Source organism: Labrus mixtus, chromosome 16 (genome assembly GCF_963584025.1).
Source record: "Labrus mixtus chromosome 16, fLabMix1.1, whole genome shotgun sequence".
Classification (NCBI taxonomy): Eukaryota; Metazoa; Chordata; class Actinopteri; order Labriformes; family Labridae; genus Labrus; species Labrus mixtus.
The window spans coordinates 9,282,224-9,303,451 of NC_083627.1; the positions used below are offsets into that span (position 1 = coordinate 9,282,224).

A 21,228-nucleotide genomic window follows, 5' to 3' on the forward strand; every position below is an offset into this window, starting at 1 on the left:
ATACTGGGGTTTTTTCTATTGTATAAACTAACCAGACATGTGGAAAACAATAATAACGTGTTAAAATAATACAGTCTGTACATACAATGTGGTTTAAAGTGTGAGTAAACAGCCATGTGGTGGCGCTATTGCCTCCATTAAACACCTAAATAAATTCAGTTTTCCACTTCCCCACATTTCCTTAAAACATAGATTTATATTTACGTCTCTTGAATAGTTTTCAAAGTTTCCTTATAAATGGAAAAACAAATAACAGGTTTTATTTTGTCACTTCTCTGGATCCAGGCAGAGGAAAAATGGAAATAAAATAAAATGTAGCCTAATACTGGGTTATTATTCTGAATTTATTCATGATAAATAAGATTTAATTCCTATATTGTTACACCATCTGTAGTTTTACTGTTTTACTGTTTCGGTATTAGACCTTCATCAGACTAAAAAAAAGGCCACTTTTTGTCTGTTTTGATTTTATGTAAAATAAGCGCCATTCTCAATAAGTCGCGTAGCTGACCTGAGTGACAGGTAAACCCGCCTCCGGCTCTCAGCCTATCATATCCAGCACGGTGACCGCCCATCGATGTGACTCCCACGCCCCCTGCAGGAACAGATGAGTTACACCACTCAGGCTTCGTCTTTTAATATTTACAGCCTGCTCATACAAACACACAGGGTAAACTTAAGTATTATTAAATTTAGCTTCACTATGAAAACCAGAAAGTCAATAACCAACTCACACCATGAAACTGCATTTATAAAATTTATTTATATAGATATATTCATCTATACAATTATGTATGTATGATAGTATGTATACTCTATATATATAGAAATCTATGCATACTGCAATCCTTTCACAGAGAAGAACAGAACCATTTGTCAACAACGTTAACACAATGACAGAAGCTCTGGATATTCAAAAGACCAGACTTTCTGAATTCACCGACAAAGAACAAAAAAATAAAAAAAAAAGATGGTGGTGGCAAAATAAGAAAAAAAAAGATCTCAACACCAGCAAGTCAGCTGACACCACATCTTTAAATTACAATCACTTCAGTGATATTACAATCATATTCTTAACACTCCTACCTATTCAGTTCATCTACGCTCAACTAAAGCCTGTACAGTTTGTGGAAAAGAAACGATCTTTCCAAGCAGCTGGGCGAGCTGCTGCTGCTGGTGACTGAGATGTTCACCTTTTTTCTTTTTCTTTTTTTTCTACAAGAAAAATCAGGGAAGTGTAACTTTATGACGTCCATAATTATTTTTGCGTCCCTAAGTTGTTCAAATTAAAGAGTCTGATGGCTAAACTGGTAAGCTCAGCAGCTTTACTTCCACTTCGTCTCATTGTCGTCTGCTTTCAATTTTTATATTTTTTATTCTAAAGACAATTCTACCTAAGCAGTCATTCGAGTCCAGGGGTCTTTTTAAGATTTCAACTTCCCCTGCCGCCTTATGACATCAGCACCTATTCATATTAATGTGTGCCAGAAGAGCACACTCACCTCTAAGCTAAACAGTTCAAATCATAGAAGCAGTCACATATTGCACTATGAATGCAAAAATACCAGCCTACACTATACAGAAAAGTGCTTCTAACATTTGTATACTTGCAAACAAACAGTATGCTACACACAAACACAAGAAACATATACATCAATCAGTGTGTCTGTATGTACGCATTACCATCACACAGGCTGTTACGCCCTACAGTACAGTACAAGAACATTTTATGGTCTTCCTCCCACTTTTAATGTCAGGTTTCCAGCTTTCAAAGCATCATGGGAGAAGTGGAGAGGTGCAGGTTTGGTTGGGATGGGGGGGTGTGGCCCTCCGGGTCCGGTCGCGGGGGGCCGTTACAGTTCGTGTCAGGTCAAGTAGTACAGGAGACTTCAGGAATGGACCTTGAAGGCGAGCAGCTGCTCCGAGTGCATGTTGTTGAGCGAGCGCAGGTCAGGCAGCTTTAGCAGCAGCTTGGTGAAGATGGCCGACTCGTTGGGGTGGTTCTTGGTGATGAGGCTGCGCAGGGCGCGGATCAGCGTCTCCTGCAGGGCCTCCACAGAGTTCACGTTCTCGATGCCAGAACGATCTGGAAGAACAGAGGGTAAATGTAAGCATCACGGCGCCATGATGTCATGACATGTGACAATCTGAGCATTTAAGGTGCAAAAACAAGAACTTTCAGAGGACATCATTTGATCCGGTGCATTTGCTTCAAAGTATTATGTCATGAATGAATCATACAATATTAAAAAAAAAAAAAGGATGAAAAGCTAAATTCAAACCAACCTGCAGAGACCAGAACCACAGCTGTGAAGAGGCTCATCTCCTCCTCGCTGAGGCCCAGATTGAGGAGCTTCTCACTGAAGTCCAACATGGAGTTAAGGAGGTCTCCGGCCCCCATGGCCTTCAGAGTATCCACACTGTATTTCTTTCCACCCAGAAAGGTGACAGTGCGGTCCTTCAAATCAAAGAGAGAAGCAAAGCGAACCACCAACACCTGCAGAACAATCAGTGCTCTGTCAGTTAAGTGCAACTCTTCTGAACAACATCAGCTTTCAGTGGAAACTGGGAGAAATCTGCCGCGCAGGACAGGAGAGAGAGATAGGGTGTACCTCAAAGGTGCCGGCCTTCAGCAGGCTGACCTGGTCCGGCTGGGACAGGTCTCTGAAGCCGGGGATCTTCTTGGCAAACTCCACCACCTCCCTGACAGCAGGGGTGAAGCTGTGGGAGAACTCCTCCCACACCTCGTGGCCGGACTTGTGAGGGTTCACTTGAGCAGACGTGTTCATTGGACAAAGCTGAGGACACCACAGAGGAAAAAAGCGATATATTATAATAGACTGTATTAAAACATGCATTGTTAATGATCCACAGAAAATGTTTTTAAAATAGAATATTATCCCTCTCTGTGAAAAAGTGCAAAGAATTTAAAACAGTTTGTATTGTGAACTTTTTCCTCACTGTGTTCAAAAAAGGTAAGAACATGTTGGATGCGGTGCTTTGCTGCCCCCATGTGGCCAGAAAGATTATCTATCTGATTTGTGTCTGAAAGGTGTTGTATCGTACCAGGTACATCCTGTTGCCTCCTCTCCACTGAGGCCCACTGAAGGCTCCGTTGGCAGGGCCGTCTGCAGGTGGAGCTCTGAAGGCGCCGTGGGTGTAGGCCGGGCAGTGGCTGGAGGCAGCGGCTCTGGACAGCCTGAAGGGGCAGTGGTTGGTGTTGTCCTCCTGGCGCTGGAGGCCCTGGCTAGCTGAGGATTCCGGTGCTGAAATGGTGACCGTGTTGTTTTGGTGGTTCTTCCAGGAGTCCCGCAGCTCCTCTGTCTGGTCGTTGGCGGTGTTTTGGGCGGCGCCATTGTTCAGAGGGACAGAGGGGGCCGCGGCCTCAGCTGTCAGGCCACTCTGCTCCTGGTTGTACATAAAGGTCTCCTGATGGGCCCTGGTCACTGAGCCGATCACCTCCTCCTCCCCGCTGTCCGACGAGCTGGTGGACGCAGAGCTGGGGCTGGTGTCCATGGCGACGGTAGGCTCGGGGTCAGAGCTGGAGTCTGGTTGGCTGGATGGAGAACAGGAGTGGCCGGTGCCTGTGTCCCCTGAGGTAGGTTCAGCGGTGTTGGCCGTCAGTGGTTTGCTAATAGAGAGGGTCTGACTGCTGTTGAGCTGGTTGTTGTTCATCATGTTGTTCATGGCGCTCTGCATCTCCAGCAGCATGCGCTGTTTCTCACGTTTAGGGATCCGGCCAAAGCGCACAGCTTAAAAGAGAAGATTTTGAAAAAACCTTAGTTTTGTAGTGTGCAATACGCTGTTTTCCATTTATTCATCAATAACAAAATACTGAATACTGTTTTTTATGCTGCATGACCGACTGCCTTTGCAGATAAATACAACAGACTCTCACTCTGTGTGATTTTTTTTTACATTGTTATACTAAGCATCTGACAACTTTTCATAAAGAATCCCTCCAGTCTAGGTCATGTTTTTGTTTTAAACAGCAGCCTTCTTCAAATCTACACTGACGAAAGCAGACCTTTTAACTGACATGATGTGGCACTTATTGTCCATGGACAACTTTGCATTTATTATGGTCTGTCATTTCATACATTTTTATTTGTATGTAAAAAGCTTCCTGTCTAAATCAGAGACCGAAAACAACTTCTACAGATACTTACAGTCTCTGGACATCCCGACCATCAGGCATTTCTTGAAGCGACACTGCTGGCAGCGGTTCCTGTTGATCCTCATGATAGGGCAGCTCTCGTTCTTAAGGCACTTCTTATACTGGATGTTTTGCTGGATGCTCCTCCTAAAGAAGCCCTGTGTGTCAAACACAAATCACAAATTATTCTAAATAAAGCTCCTAATAATATTGGATGTGTATGTACAATGTGGGTTTACTCATACAAGTGTGTGTTCCTGATGTGTGCACCCCACAGCTAACTAGGCCACGCAGCAATGTGAGGTGTAAGAGGCAGCTAATATTAACATGGGGAGCATGAACTAGTTTCAGCGAGTCTCTGCATGAAGTTGTACAGATGGCTCGGCTGGCGGTGACCCACTTCAACTTCTGTCCAAAGTCACGGAGTGAAACTGATTCTGATGCAGTGTGGTGTGTGTGTGCTTATTTATATAACCAACAGAGGACTTTTGCAGACATCAGACATCCACAAAAAGGGGACCGCCAAGCCACCAGTAGACATTTTCAAGGTCCCTTGTTGGTCATGCCTCGTGTGACCTTCATCACCTTTAGATTTGTTATAGCGGATAGATTATTCTGGTAACATTTAAGTTACGCAAAGTCCATTTTTTAACAAAACAAAGAAAGTTTTGTAAAAAAAAATAACACATTTGGAATAATATAACAGTTAAAAAATAGCATCACTGTTATCGTTTTCATTCATTAACCAGAGGCACACGTTCACATAGAGGTGCAGCCTGATAGAGGTGTGTATGTATTAGTGCTTGTGTGAGTCTAAGGAAAGGGGGAAGGGGGTGGCAGTTGTTTCAGAGAGCTGTCCTTACCTTGCATCCCTCGCAGGCATGGACGCCGTAGTGGAAACCAGACGCCACGTCACCACAAACTTTACACAGCAGCACCAGGCCGTTGATTTCTGAGAAGATACACACACACACACACACACACACACACACACACACACACAAAGAAAATCAGAACACAAATAACCCCAATAATAATCCCATCATTTTGGGTTTGCAGGACTTGAACAATGAAGTTTAAAACACCATTGTAGTGGCTTCAAAAGATATTTTTTGTGTGTGTGGGGGGGGGGGGGGGGGGGGGGCTTTTGCCTTCATTTATATGGGACAGTGGCTAGAGCAGGAAATCTGGCAAGAGATTGAGATTGACGTGCAGGAAAGGAGTGGCAGGTAAGACTTGAACCCAGGCCACCCACTTGGAGGACTATTGCCTCTGTACATGGGGTGTAACCTAACCGCTGGATCATCAGGACCCTACAAAGAGATAATTCTTCTGTTCTAACTGTTTACCTCATTAGTAAATCGCCATCTTGTGGAAACGCAGTGTTGTGAGATTTAGGGGATTTTTTTGTTGTTGTAGTGGGGTAAAACAACCAGTACCAAGCTAATACAAGGACCCTGGTTAGGGTATTAAATGCATGGGATCCCAGTATTTGATTCATTTCAAAACACAAAGCAATGTGACCATCTTACTTGTGATGCCACACTTTGTGCCGGTGGAGCGTCCACTTTTCTGAGTCCCTGGAAGATTGGGGCCGCCAGTCGGGAGTGCAGGGTCAGCCAGCTGACGCTGCTGGTGGCGGCCGGGCGAGGAGCTGTGAGACGGCGAGGACGACTGGTAGCTGCCGTTGGAGGAGTCGCTGTGACACGACTCCGGGCTAGAGCTCGAGCTGGACGAGCTGATGTAGGCTATTACGCCTCCTAGTGGTCGAAGGGCAAAGAGAGAGAGACAATATGCCATGATGAAAAGGACTGAAGCAACAACCCAACACGGAGCAGAAGTTTCTTTCTGGGCGAAATCTAAACCAGGTGTATTTTATTTCAATGATGGACAGAATACAGCAAAAGTTTTTTAAAGATTTTTATTTATTTATTAATCCACCTTGCTTTTGTTGCTATGATCATTTAGCAGAACATTTCCCTTTAAGTCTACCAGGCCTTTCATATCTGTTACATAATGTTCAAGTTTCAGTAGATGGCGTTTCTTTCTCCTCGTCTGCTCTGTAATCCGTGCGCACGCCAACTCCTCCCTGCTATGTCCTTTTCCTCGTATGAATGATGTGGCTGTAACCATCAGCAAGTCGGGGCAGCTTCACTGTAGAGCCAACAAGCTGAACATAAAGAGGAAGGACATACATTCGCCTCAGCCAGTAGGAATCGAGCAGACGGCTGAGACACTTTTTCCCCCCCTCAACATAGGCTGACCTGATTTCTTCCTCTGCCATTCTCAATGATTAGGTAACAAGCATTACATAATGGCAGCTATACTGGGTGTGTGTAGTAGGCAGTCTGGCCCCTCCCTGCAGCCATTCACACATACTGGACCTGAACAAACATCTAGTGCCAAACTACTTACAACACTGGTTGATTTTATTTCAACTAGCAGAGCTGATTCATTACATCTCAGAAAGGCATTTCTTTTGTCGGATTTTTCTGCAGGAAACGCCACAGGATGCATATAAAGGTTGCCTTCAGCCACCAGTTGTGACCCTATTAAAGTCCAGCTTCAACCGCATTCAATGACGTGAAATATTTCTCAGGCAATAGGGATGTGTGTAATAAGCACCATCTGCAACACTGAGAAAAATAGGGTGTCGCTTTGAAGACACCTGAAACATTGTTTAGAGAAAAGGCGGATAAGTAGAAAAACACAACTTGAATCTTCTTTTAGGCTGATGTCGGAATAACCCACAGAGTGTTTTGACATGTAAAAATGAAATCATTTGAACAAGGCCTCCTGCAAAACTGGATACAGTCAAGGGTGATGCATTCAAGCTCCATGGGAAATGTCAAACCCTACCATACTACAAACGGGACGCAATTTGGCTGTCTGTCATTTGGTTATGCAACAAGTGTGTTGATAAAGTAACATCATTAAAAAATATATTATTATTAACATTTCAAATGGAAATGTGTCAGTTCAGTTCATTTTTAAATGTTATTTTAGTCACTTGACTAATGTTGTATTCATAAAGGACGGCAGCGTTGAATAAGTCTTTCTGGAAGCACTATTCAAGCAAAGAGCCTCCAATGTTACATCATAAAAGACAAAAGTAATGTTGTCTCTCCGACGGGTCCTGAACGCACCATAACTTTAAGGCACTTTTAACCCCGCCCCCACATGGACCGGGCATGTTCTTTCCCCCGGCAAAACTGGGTCACCGCGAGCCGCCTCACGTGTATCACCACCGAGAACCCACACCATCTCGACGGGAAGAATTATGCAATGACGACGTCACGACGCAGCTCGACCAATCAGCGGCGACGCACGGGGGAGCGTAAACACACGGGCACATGGCTAGCCACTCGGTCCATGTGAGAGGAGGCGACTGCAGTGCTGGTCGAGCCAATGTACACGGGTAACAACAACAAGCCCCTGGTCCTCCTAACCCAGTTTAATTGACACACCTGAACACGCTTCAATCTTTTACATTTAAGACTTTAACCGATGCAGAAGGCTTTTAAAAACGCAGTGTCCTTATTGTTCTACTTTCACAAAACGCTTTTTCATTGAAACTGATTGCTGAATGTGAACACGGCACTAAGCCCATTGAAACAAGCAACACCTGAGTTAAGGTTAAAGCACACTTACCAGCCTTTGTGGACTCCATATCCTGCGAGTTTTGGGGGTTTTCCTCCTCCTGTGCTACCTCAGTGCTGAATCCGTGTTTCTGTTTTAGTGATCAGCAACTACAAAGTCGCTGATTGATAACAAAAGACCGAAAAGCACAACTCGTCTGTTTTCAATGTAACCAAACGACAGGTAGATAACAAAAAAAAAAACACCGAACACCAATCAAAGATGAGACAATCAGAGAAAAAAAAAGGTGCTGCCTGCGATGAGCGCGCGACGCCAGAGGTTTGGTGGACTGGTGGTTTTTCAGTGTGTCTGTTTCGAGGAGCAGTGCTCAACCATGTGACCCACTTTGTCGGCTCCTCCTCCCCTGCAGCTCTCTGCGCTGGTGCCAATGTAACCCACTGACATACTTTTTTCACCAATCAAAGTGAACAAAGACAGTTGTGTCCCCAAAAAAAAAAAAAAAAGACGAGTGCGTGGCACAAGTAAGGTTTTAATTTATAGACAGACCTTGATACAAAGTTGTTCCTGTGCCTTCTATTTTCAATAAAACAAAAGGAAAATGGAAAAACTGTCGGACCCAAAAAAAAAAGTTGCGGGTATTTTTAAACACGGAAAAAGTTTCTTATAAATTGTCTTCACATACTTTCTGGATATGTTTATTCTCTTTTGGTCCTTGGTCCTTATAATTTTGTATTTTTTGAATCCCCCAGAAGTCCCAAAAAGTAAAAAAAATAAAATAAAATAACAATCTTCGTGCGCACAAAATAAGTAGGCTATTTTATTCCGAACACGATTTATTTTTTATTTTTATTTTTGGGACTTCAGGAGCTCCGTAATTTATGGAAGCCCATTTCCGCCAGTAAAATAAATAGAAATGAAAATAATAAAGTCTCATAATTTCAATTTTTTATCTCATTATTTTGACTTTTTATCTCATTTTTTTGACTTTTTATCTCATTATTTTGACTTATGTCATTATTATGACTTTTTATCTCACTATTTTGACTTATCTCATTATTATGACTTTATTATTTTCATTTTTATTTTTTTAACTGGGCTTCCATAGTAATTTCTCTCTTTCTATCCTTGTTATTTATTTCTCTTTCTTCATGATCGTTATTATTACTTTTATTTTCTCTCCTGTGGACAAGTGCTGAGAACTATTTATATTTATTATTTGATTTATATAAGTTTATTTAATCCATCCATCAAACAAAAACATTTAAGTACAAACTTTAAATCTCACATTTTGAATGAAAAGGACCAGAAATAAGAATAATCTTGTATTATCTGCAACTCTTGCAAAAAGCGCAAAAAGTTTTGTTTGCTTAAAAAAAGTCTGGCAATTCACCGGGCTCATCAAATGTTATTGTAATGTCCATGTCAATAAAAATGTATCTAATTTAAATTGTACTTTTTTTATATTGAATTTTTTTTAAATTTTTTTTATTTATACACCTTAAAAAATAATGATCTCAGTCTTTGAAGGAGGAGGACCGTAGCCAGGATTTTAGAAACACTAAAAGTATTCCAGACTATAACTCATTAAAAAAAATATTTGTTGACTTATTTCAGTAGCCTTCCCAACTTGATTTCTTCTGTGGACGTTAAAGGGGAAGTGGGCGGGGCTTATAGCTTTGGTTTGGGATCAGGCAGCATGTGTGAGGTTGTTTTAATCATTTAGCTGTAACATTCAACTTCACAGTATATTCAGCAAAACTTTAAATAATGAACATCATTAGAAGATCATTTCAAAATGATGCCAAATTAAAAAAAAAAAAAAAGTCTGATTATGCTGTTGAATAAAAAACGTCTTTAGTTTGGTGCCACATCAACTCTTTTTTTTAGCCCACCTCAGTCTAATGTACCTTAGATTCACACATAGACAATGGTTTTCCATAATAAGCCTACGGCATTTATCAAACATGTCCTTTTTTAACTTGTCATTTAATCATATCAAGTATTTTAGAGTAAGCCTCGACTGAGAGATGAAGAGCATTCATGGAAGTTTTTATTTCAGTATCCATGTTTTAAAGTAGACTTTTGTGTTTAATGAGGTTGGTTTGGATGTCTCAAGGTCTGGACTTATTTAGGCTATGTGGTTGTCTTTGGATAACAGAGTTGGTTTTCCCTCGATAACAAGTTGATTTCAGGCATTTTTTTTTTTTTGGAGGGGGGAAGTCAAGAAAGGAACTGGTTATCACGATAAAACCAAGATAACGACATAAATACGTGGAGATCTCAAGAAAACTCAGAAAGGAGTTTGAGCACTTTCTTTCTGAGCAATAATGTTATAGAAGTTTGTGTTTGTATCATGTCAGACACAACGATCATCTGGCAGTGGATGGATACTCTCAATAGAATATCAACATGAGGCTAGCAGATGTAGCTGTAGGTGCTGAATGTCACATGCCCTCCCCCCCTTACTAAATTCTTCCTGGGTTAACATGACACGGCAGAACGTCCCGCCTCTCTGTCTCCACACAGAAGATGGGAGTTGCTGCACACACAAAGATGGCGCACCAGACCATTTCCCAAGGCGCGCTGGAGCTAATGTTCCCTTCACTTACTACAATGGAAGCTTTTAGGAGTGTATCCCACTCCGCCTCATCACCTCCTCCACTTTCCTTTAAGAGGGGGATTATTGGAGAGCAGGTCAGAGGTCACTGCTGCCTCCCCTCACACTCATGTATGAGCGACAATAGCGAGGGAGTAATGTGAGAGGTGACCGTTGTCCTCATCCCGCCCTGCCGTGTTCTCAGTCGACCCTTTCACTCTCTAGGTCAAACACGACTTGAGCTCATGATGAGAATATGATGTCACTATGACCCAATTAGTTTAAGGTACTCAGAGTTGAATATTATACTAAAAGTGAAGAGGCATTCTGAAATGTTTCACGTGTATTTCAGTTCAAACGACTTTATGAATCCCACTGAAGGGCAATCTGTCTGGAGCAGCAAGAAATTAACCACACCAACCGAGACCAAGACATCCCGAGACCAGAGTGCTCAGACCGAGAGATAGGCCACATATAAATAGTTCAATTGCAGCAGGTATTCAAGTTCTGGACAGACTGGATGAAATGTATCAGAATTCTACAACAAAGCACCTATTGAATAAATAAAATGTGATTTGATTCATTCAATTACAAAGACAAACGAGTTATTAATGTTTGACAAACTGCAGACTCTTTATTCTCACTCAAAGAATCCCTCCTGATTGGGGCACAGGTTCAAATCCGACCTGTGGCTCCTTTCCCACATGTCATTCCCCACTCTCTCTCTTCCTGATTTCCAGCTCTATCCACTGTCCTATCTCGCCATTAAAGGCACAAAAAGCCCAAAAAGACAATCCCTCCTGATTCAACTTGTCTTCAACTTTAGGATTACACTTCATCTCAATAATTTGTGCCAGAATAGAGGCGATTTCAGGTTCTCCCTGATTCTGGATTTGGGGGCCGATACTTTTACTTAATTTTCTGTAATGGGTAAATCAGTGGATATTCTTTCTATGTTTCTATATTTGTTTGCTTTTTTTATGTTTCGAGTGTAAGTGTCACATTTAGTTGGGTTTGTATGTCATTTCAGATTACCTGACATCAGCTAATCATCGTCTGTTGTTTTTTTAATGTTTCTAGTTTTCTGAGTAGTCAAAGTGTTTTTCACACCGCAGGTCACATCTACCCTTTATCACCACGTTCACACACTGATGGGAGAGGCTGCTGTGTAGAGTGACCATCAGTTTATTTACATATCTGTTCATACACATTCACACGCCAGGTGTTAAATGTATTGCCAAAGGAAACGTCGAAATGTGGCTGCAGGAAGCTGGGGATCGAATCGCCGACCTACCCGTTGAGAGACAACCGACTCCACCACTGAGCCACAGCCACCCCACATCTTTCAGATCCTGAACTTTGATATTGCTGAATTCTTGACCTTTTGCAACATAATTGTAAACAATGTAACAGAAGTGAGCTTTGAGCTATCAAACTCCCCACCCCCCCCCTTTTTCCAGATTCTTTTAGCCCTTATGTGCCTGGTGAACTATTAGGACACCCTAAACACACTTTCTCATTACTAGCATCTTTTCTGCATTTTATTTGCATGATTTAGTATCTTAAATAGGCTCATACATCAGTTGGGCTTTGGAGTTGTGCAAAACAAAAGTGTAAACTTCAGGGACCTGCTGCACAAAAACATGCATATGCCATTGCTTTGCATAAAGTGCAGCAAGAATATGTGCACCTGTCAATGTACTTAAATGTGTTTTCCTTTTAGTTCCAGCGATCAAAGGATGAAAAAAGAAGAACAAATCTTAAAAGATCACGCAGAGAGATCTTCAAACTGCAGATTAAAGAATCCTAAAAATACCAGTGAGACAAATCATTAAAAGAAATAATGAGCCATTTCTCTGATACAACATGAAAAACCCTGCCAGTGGTATATTAGCTGGTAGAGGTGAAAATGATGATGATCTGAGGGCTATACTTAGCCACAGCTGTGAATATTGATATGCAATAATGTAGTTAAGAGGATCTGTTCATCCATCTGTGGTTCCCCGTGGGAGTGAATATCAGGATTTGTGCGTTTAGTTTCATAATGATCAAAGCGAGATAAAGATTAACACCTTACGTCACCTCCCTAAAAGAGGATTTGCATTGTTAATAATATGTTTTAAAGGAGCTGACATCAGTGCAGAGTATAGCTCAATTTAAGCCTAACCCGCATGAATTTATCTGTAATGGTGGTTTGTGCTGAAGCTCATTAAAGTAAACAGCGGTGTAAGAACGGCCGCTTGTTCTCCAAGCTTTTTTTTCTGGATACGAATAAAGACAACTCACTCTTTCTTCTCTGCAGTATTTAGCAGGCACAGAACACTCGTGCTTTACACTTTCTTCATGTGATTTTCCACCGTCATGCCTTTGGCCACCACATATTTTTCCACATCAGCACTTTTTGACTGCCATAAAAACAGAGCTAATGGTTGTGGCTCACGTTGCTCAAGATGTTTAGAGATCTCCTTGGCATGTAGGGCTGCTCCATCTGCCCGTTCTCAAAATAAACTTTCCTAGTCTTTCTGACTACTCAAAGCACTTTTTGAACCACCAGGCCACACTTACCCTTTCACACCACATTCACACACTGATGGCAGAGGCTCGTATGTTTAAGTGTCCATCAGTATTAACTAATCCATCAAACACAGAAAGGTAAACACGCCGCTGACGCAGAAGCAGAATTAGGTGTTCAGTGATCACTGCATGAGCTTCATGAGGATCGAACCCTCGATTTTACAGCTGAGAGATGGTGAATGCTACCACTGAGCCAAAGCCCCAAGTTACAGACTACAACTTGGGTGGGAGTCTGGACTCCATCCTTAAGTTCCAAGTCACACAAAAAAAAAGTCTGTCACCAAATCAGCTTTCTATCAGCTTTTAATCATCTCCTGACTCGAGCCACTGCTCTCTGACACAGTTTTATCCACGTCTCATAACCTCACATGACCTCCACTGAAACTGAGTCACTGGGGTAACCATCTAATTCCTGGACTGCCCCCCCCCACAATATCATATTATATCACCCACCTTCACTGGCTGCTGGTCAACTTCCGAATCAAATCTTCTCCCTCACCTAAAAATACCTCAATGGCCTTGCCCCAGAGTTTTTACAAGACTTCCTCTACCCTACACTCCTTGCTCAAACTACTGGCCCCCCTCCAGCAGCCTCGAGGGCTGAAAAACAGTTGTGCCTCAATTAAGAAAATCATTAATAGTATTAACAACTGGCCAAATAACGTTTGCTCAATTAATTGGATGATGTTGCAAAGGGCCCCAAACTCCTCCACTGAAACAGTGAACAAAAAAAACATGATGACAAATAGCTGCATGTGGAAAAATCCTTGCACAACTGAGCTGCTAAAATTACATGTCAAAGGAACAATGGGACAAATTTAGCCAGAAAGCAACCTGACCTCGTCAGGAATCTGATGGACTGGTTCAGCACATTTAAATGTTTTGTGGTTGTCATGCAATGATGATGCTCACTGCATAACTGCAACAACATTTTAATATCATGTTCTATTGATCAACCTGCCTGTTTTGTTAAATCTTCTGTTTGTTTTTTTTCTACTTGAGTGTTGCTGAAAATCCACGTCATGAAAGTCAATAAAAAATGAAATTGCAGTTCCTTGAATGACCACCAGAGGCTGGCTCCAACAGTGGGTAAATCCCCATAAGGTTCCATATTAAAATTACTAACTTCATGCCAGAATTTAACATGCATGCATCCTGGTAAATAAAAGAAAAGAAAGTGTTTTGGTCTTTTTTAACTACTTACTGTAAAGTGGGTGATGAGGCATGGTTGGAGTACTTTTAGGTGCTGTCAGCTCAAACAAATCATCACTCTCCGCTGAGTTTATAGTATTGATGACTTTTAGGGATTCATTTATTGAAATACTGAACAAATAATACAGCTGGATATGCTGGTAATTTGACAAAAAATGACAAAATTATAAATTATTTAAAAGTTAGCACTCAATATCAGATATTGATGCACACAATAGCCATATTGTTAGCAAACACTACCAGTAGTATTGTTTGTATTGTTTTCAATGCATTAACCAGTCAGATGGACAGTGTCTCCGCCTCCTTCCACTGTTCAAAAATGAAGCCCAAATAGCGCCGATGTGTTGCACCTGTGGGGCCAGAGTCTGAGCAGCAGGGATTGTGGAGCTGCAAAATTCAAGTCCCGCCTTCAGCTTTCCAAAACACATGTTTAACTGACCGCTATAACCTCAAAGATCCCTCAGGTTGTTGCAGTCCATGTCAAAACAAATTCTTGAAAGATGCTATACATCTGAAGTCACTATCACTGTCATAATCATTGGTTTGGAATAAACAGTAGTTGTGTTAGCTCTGTCATTTTCAGGCACAGATTGAGGTACACTAAAGGGTTACTCCCACTACAGCAAAGCACGACTGCTGTATTTGCAAGCTGTTGAGCAGCCAACCACTCTGTCTGATTTGCATATCAGCAATCTGTTACGCATGCTGTCCTCTTCTTTGCAGTCATTTATTTTACATCCTTGAAGACGTTCATGAAGCTAAAGTTTGCAAATGTCACAGTGTTCCTACTTCATTAAAGCTTGTGTTAGGTAACCTAGAGAGAGAAGCCTTTAACCTTTAAGAGTGCAGGGACTCTTTCAACAACCTCTTTCTTCTGAAAAAAACACTCTGCAAATGTACCAAATGTTTACATGGTTTTATCTTAATGTAAAAAAACAAATACTTCCAAGACTTGGCTTTCATTTGTAGCGCTGATGGCAGCCCCACTGACACAAATATCTAAACACCTTACACCCAAACACTTCTAGGATTACATCTTTCCCACACCAACTCGGTTTTTTTTAACACATAGCTGCAGGTTTGTAAACCGGTCAGGAGTAAGAAAAGAATGAAAGACAGCAGATTGGGTTTCTTTAAAGGGTTGAACTTTGACTGGAGGGAGATCAGGTTAGCCTACAAAGGGATTCATGTGTCCCAAAATACGAGGGGTTAACATTTTAAGGGAACAGAATGAGGACGTCAGGTATACTACAACAGAAGCAAAACGTGCTCTTCAAAACGTGCATACTGATGTCTTTGGGCAGTTCAGTCTGCACTATGTAGGTAAATAATCTTTGACCATGGAGACGTACAAAAACTAACCATTGCTATCCCCCTACACACACATTATTTCAATTACTACAATAAAGAGCCATAAAACTGTTTAAAAAAAACAATGGGTGTGACGAAGCAATAAAGAAAGGCCAGCCTGTTTAGTATTTGACTCCTAAATGCATCACTGCATTAATCAGATATTCAGACAAGCGTAACGTTGAGATGATCTGATTAGAGGCAGTTTCAAGGAATCAGGATTCTTTGGAGAGAAGTGTTTTTAATCAACCAACCGCCTGACGTCCAGCCTCCACCATCGGACTGTGTCGTCCCTACAACCACCGGTGTCCTCTTTCATGGACGACCTGCTCCGACCTCCACCTCAGCGACGAGGATGTGTCAACAGGAACACGAGGAATTAAACAAAGGAGAAATCCTTCCTGCCTGTTATCCTATATGATCTTTTGTAAAGCGTCTCGAGATAACTCTTGTTATGAATTAGCGGTATACAAATAATGATTGATTGATTAATAAATGCCCAGGATAAAATATTATTTTAATCTACTTCCAGGCTTTTTAGGAACACTTCTACACAAGCTCAGTTGAAATGTGGCGCTTTAGAAAGAATTTGAGTTAGTTTATGTCTCTTGTACAGGTCCGCCTTCTGAAGTGCTCCATCTATAAATTAACTTGTTTGGGTGTGGTCTTAAAGTGTAGATCATCATATAGCACACAGGATTCACTACTGAAGCTTAGAAATGGGATTTACTCAACTCTGTATTCACACAAAAAATGTGCGCAGCCAAATTCCGTGTCCATGGCAACCACACAACTGCACAGGTTAAGATAGTTGATTTGATGACTTTTCAGGTAAACACCATTACACAGATCAGGGATGGGCAACTTCGGTCACAGCAAGGGCCACATTCATTTAATTCTCACTGCCAGGGGGCCAAATTGTAGGATAAATAAATAATTAGTCAATTGTGTCTCAAATTGAACTCAACATATACCAGTGATCAAATATTATTATGGCCGTATTTCTGGATTTCATGCCAGATTTTGTCATGTTTTCTTCATGTTTCCAATTGATTGACCTGAGGGCCACATTGAGGGTTGATGGGGGCCACCAGTTGCCCACCCCTGACATAGTTCAAATATTCAGACAGGCTTCAAACTGATAGGCCATGTCATAAATACATAAATGATAATCAGGCTTTAGTTTAAAGTCTAGAAACATTTTTCTGTTCTCTGCCTGACCTAGACGTGCAATAAAATACCAAACATACATAGCGTAAGGACAGAGATAACTTCCCCAAGTTTCAAGTGAGAGGGACTTTACCTGGTGCTGGATCACTGGTATAGATAATAAAGCACTCTGATCTATTTTAGGAGATATCAATAATAATATTTAATAATAAAATAACACCTTACATGCATCTAGTAGTACTCATCTATAACCATCGTTTATGATTTAATGAGCCGGGAAGTCACAAAGATCAATTTCTAATATTCTACCAACTGCACAAACCAGACTGCAGACAAGGCTTTGACCATAAAAAGGGTTTTATTTTTTTAATGTACAGACATGTGGCGTGCTCTAACGATAGCGGTGCAGCTGCAGGGTGTTGCGCCTCTTCCAGGCAGCACGGCGAGAGCCTCCGATGGTCAGGTGGAACTTGTGGCCCTTGCCCAGGCCGCGGCTCTTCTTTCCTGCAGATGTCAGGCCACGCATCTCTCTGTGCTTGTGCACAGCCTTTGTGATCCATTGGGTGTCTGGGTTGCGTCTGATGGCCTTGTGGAAGATGTCGACCAGGATCACCTCAAAGAACTTGTAGGTGGAGTCCTCGCCAACCCAGTAGGAGCCCAGCACACGCAGAGCTCCGCAGTGACGCCCGGCACGCTCCTGAGAAAGAACACAGAAAAAGAGTTAATGATTTTTACTGAAATGAAACCAGATCAACCCAGGTGTTGCTATCAAAAAAATACATCGATTGCAAGGTAATAAGGCACCATCTTCAAACAAAAAAGGCGACCTCTTGCTTTAGAGCCTCCAGGGAAGCAGCAAGAAATTTGATATTAAACACACCCAGTAAATCTACAAAATGTGCCACCAGTTAAATGGAGGCAGCATGCTCATATTGACCAACCCTGCAGGCCTGAATGAAACATTCTCACAGATTTGAATTACAAGCTGCAGCACAGCTATCTGTGCTCTCTTCACAGCTCACTAGATGTGATCTGTCTCCTGCTCTATGAAGGACTGAGCTACAGGACAGTAGAAATAAAAAGCATGCTGGCTTACATGCTGACACATTTCACTGAATGGGGTTAACTTTCTGATACATGTGGGAAATGCATTTTAACCCACACAATATACTGGACTACTAAACGGTATGGAGGTCATGCAACAAAAAAGGAAATCTAACTTCCTTTGGAGTTAACAGTTTACTTAATACAAAAATGTCCTGAACTTATATCCTGTATAAATATAGCATTCATCTCTTCAGAAGCATTCACAGACAATGGTTGGGCACTGACGTGATTCGACAAGAAGAAGGACTCGTATTACAATACTGTAAGCAATTGATGGACGTAAAACCTATTTTAGGAAACTCTGAAGACATACTGCCTAATTAATAAAATGAGTGAAATACATAAATCCAACGCAACAGAGACCCTGCAAGTATTGTTTTTCTTCTTCTGGTGTTTTAAAGAAGCATCAGGAACTTTGTTTTTGACATTTTGAGCAGATCAAGCTTTCATCAGGGAAACTATCAAATACACTGACCTAACACTAGTGGAGCTGGACCTTTTGTCATAGTAATATTGAAACGTTAGTTTAGAAACAGGATTATTGCTGGTTTTATAATCTGGTCAGTCAGCGACTTGCTGCACATTTATCTGAATTCAAAGCATCACTACATGCTGCTCCTCTGTTAAATATTCAACAGGAAGTGCTCATAACACATGCTGCTGCACATGTCGGCCTGATGGCATCAACAACAGAAAGGAAAGCTGGGAAACGAAAGCCAAGCTTTCAAAGATGACATTTAACCCAAGAGTCCAGCTAACAATGTGGACAGAATTGAATTGAATTATTTTTAGACTTCCTGAACAACAAGGTGGAAAATAATAGACTCTTGACATGACCACTGCAGCTAAAACAAATACCTCCTGGAGGTCACATCTGCCTTTAAGAGCTTTCATAATTTGCAGATGTGTTCATATTTTGACATGTCAGGACTCTTCATTCCCAATAATTGTCTTCCTGTAAGGCAGACTGCATCCACAGTGCTCCTTAGAACTGATCCAAGTGCATCGAAACTTTTATGAATATCATCTGTGTCTGCAAGAATGTTGTCTCTAGTGCGAAAGTCCTCAATCTGTTACTTTGTGCTGGAGGTGTGCACGGATCTGACTTTTTTTTAAATTTAGATGTTGACCTGAATAAGACTCCTATGGGAATCCACTTATGAAAGTTGCCTGAGTCAGTCTGGTAAAGGTCAGATTCCATGTGACTTGTGCTGATCACAGTTACAAAAAAGTCACATCTGAGTCACGTAGGAGCAACAAAAAAACAAAAACAGCTCAGGCCACTTTCACCTGCAGTATGAACACAGCCTTAGAATGAACTTTGTCAGCCCCACAAACAGATTGTTACATATTGAATGTTTGTGTGTTTTACTGAGAGCATGACAATCAGGAAACATGAGTGTGTACACATTCTGACAGTGGACTATAACCCAGGACATTTCAGCATCTTTTACCCTCAACAGCCACAACTTTACGAGTCTGATGTAACAGATTTATTTTAAAATGACTTTTTATTCTGTTCCAAGATATTAAAAACTGTTGTTAACATAGCAAAAGAAATCTCCTTTACACAGCTAAAATACTTCAATTACCTGTTCCATCATTTCAAAGTATTCAGTGTCCAATAAAAATGTTAAGTTTTGTCAAAGCAGCTGAAGCACACCTGGTTATTAGTACTGGCTGAATGTGTCAGCCTAATAATTAAAGACCATCATACCTCAGCAGTGGACTGCAGACTGCGGGCAAACTTGATCTGGTTGACACCATGGTGCACTGGCTTGCCGTAGGTGGCACCCTTGGGCACGGGGCGTTTACGGCCTCCACGGCGCACGCGGACACGGTAGATTACGTATCCTGTTGTGATCCAAAACACAAACCTTAACATTTGCACCGACAGAAAGACGACGACATTGAGAGTTAAGAGTGTAACTGGACTCGGCCCTCACCCTGCTTGGCCTTGTAGCCCAGTCTACGAGCCTTGTCGGGTCTGGTGGGACGGGGAGCACGATGGAGGTTGGACAGCTGACGGTACTGCCAGCAACGGACGCGGAGCAGGAAGCGCATCACATCGGACTGCTTCTTGCGCCATAGCTCCTGCATATACCTATATGCTCCCATGTTGACTTATCTGGAAGGAGGACAAGAGAACGGGGTTGTTAGACAATCATCATAAATAACAATACACATCTTATTTTGTCATACATCATGATTTAATTGAAATGCACAGCTTGTAAAAATTAGAGTAAATACGAACATTAAAATCTCAAGTTGTCAAATTGTATTACTGTAATCCCCCCCCACACTTTTGTTGCAAGATTCCCACAACACCAATATATTGTTTAATTTCTGACTACGTAAACAGATCGGTTGGTCTCACACAGGGGTCTCCAACAGCTAGCTCGGGAGCTACTGGTAGCAAGGCAGGTTTTCAGTAGCTCACCTATAGGTTGACCGACTGTGTTAAAAATAAAAATCTGACTGAGGTAAACGCACCTCTTCCCACTATTCATATATTTGGCCCATAAAAACAAGTATGAAGTACTAATGTTTTCTTGGACATTGATGTGAATTTAACATTATTGATAAGCATTGGCTTATTGCAATTTCACACATGAACAAACAGTAGCTTAATTCAGCTGAGCCGTGTAAATAAATGCAAGCGATTTGATGCAAGTAGCCCTTTTTTAAAGTAGCTCTCAGATGAAAAAAGGTTGGAGACCCCTGCTCTAACAAGTGACTTCTTCTGCCCAAAGGAAAACCTCTTCACTAAAACATTAGTTAGGTGTAGGCCCTATACAGATGTTAAATCCATGCATCCAGATTCTCAACAGTACTAATTTGGGAAAAAAACACAGCAAGACGTACACGCATATTTTACTTAAATAATTAAGATTACCTAAAGTATTAAAATACATAATCATCACTAAATAGACGATCTTTAGTCAGGTGTCATTTAAAAGACTTTCCAATTAAAACACAGGCAATACTCAGTCTCAAAAAAAACCTGCTCTCTTTTAATTTAGAGTAGCTTTATCAACCATATCTGTCAGGTAATGAGACTACCTCTGGTACAAAATAATACAAATCGAGAGTGAATAGCTGCATGGCTGCGATCAGAGACAGAACTTCACGTCTTGTCTTTAACATTTTGCCTACATTGACTCGCCGATGTCTGACGTTAATACACAAGGTGCACGTACAAAAACTACGCTTATTTCTATTTTAAATTTCAGTTTCAACAAGGAGGATGTGATGGAGGAAACTGCATGCTTTCTACACAGCTATTGGTATAACAGCTAGCCTGCTAGTTAGCCACACAACGTTAATTTCTCCCTGCCCTCTTCTCCAAAATGTGCTACAGCCAAAGTTAAGATTACATAATTAAGTTGATTTAATGTGGATTTAATTAAACGCGAAACCCACGGTACTCTAACAAACGTCACAGGACAGCATGTTAACACAT

The 21,228-nt window shown here is 41.4% G+C and overlaps 3 protein-coding genes across 3 annotated transcripts in view; all 3 read right to left on the bottom strand.

Annotated features, from left to right (window-relative positions):
• The window catches only part of LOC132990574 (ubiquitin-conjugating enzyme E2 E1-like), a 143,720-nt gene that overhangs the window by 95,844 nt on the left and 26,648 nt on the right, over window positions 1-21,228 (bottom strand). The gene's annotated exons all lie outside the window — the stretch shown is intronic.
• Window positions 745-7,977, bottom strand: nr1d2b (nuclear receptor subfamily 1, group D, member 2b). Its single transcript, XM_061058845.1, has 8 exons — window positions 7,808-7,977; window positions 5,689-5,916; window positions 5,020-5,108; window positions 4,170-4,314; window positions 3,067-3,752; window positions 2,613-2,798; window positions 2,287-2,497; window positions 745-2,086 (listed from the first exon to the last, which is right to left on the bottom strand). Exons 1-8 carry the CDS (start codon window positions 7,824-7,826, stop codon window positions 1,890-1,892), a joined length of 1,761 nt encoding a protein of 586 aa, XP_060914828.1. The 5' UTR covers window positions 7,827-7,977; the 3' UTR covers window positions 745-1,889.
• Window positions 16,998-19,918, bottom strand: rpl15 (ribosomal protein L15). Its single transcript, XM_061059551.1, has 3 exons — window positions 19,712-19,918; window positions 19,483-19,619; window positions 16,998-17,355 (listed from the first exon to the last, which is right to left on the bottom strand). The coding sequence occupies exons 1-3, from the start codon at window positions 19,881-19,883 to the stop codon at window positions 17,050-17,052; spliced, it is 615 nt and encodes a 204-aa protein (XP_060915534.1). The 5' UTR covers window positions 19,884-19,918; the 3' UTR covers window positions 16,998-17,049.

Coding starts and splice junctions, on each gene's coding strand:
- nr1d2b (XM_061058845.1), bottom strand. Junction 4,315..5,019: donor ATGCCTGCGAGGGATGCAAG/GTAAGGACAGCT, acceptor TTTGACACACAG/GGCTTCTTTAGGAGGAGCAT. Junction 2,087..2,286: donor TGTGGTTCTGGTCTCTGCAG/GTTGGTTTGAAT, acceptor CTGTTCTTCCAG/ATCGTTCTGGCATCGAGAAC.
- rpl15 (XM_061059551.1), bottom strand. CDS start 19,883: ATGGGAGCATATAGGTATATGCAGGAGCTATGGCGCAAGAAGCAGTCC. Junction 19,620..19,711: donor GGGCTACAAGGCCAAGCAGG/GTGAGGGCCGAG, acceptor GGATCACAACAG/GATACGTAATCTACCGTGTC. Junction 17,356..19,482: donor GTCTGCAGTCCACTGCTGAG/GTATGATGGTCT, acceptor GTTCTTTCTCAG/GAGCGTGCCGGGCGTCACTG.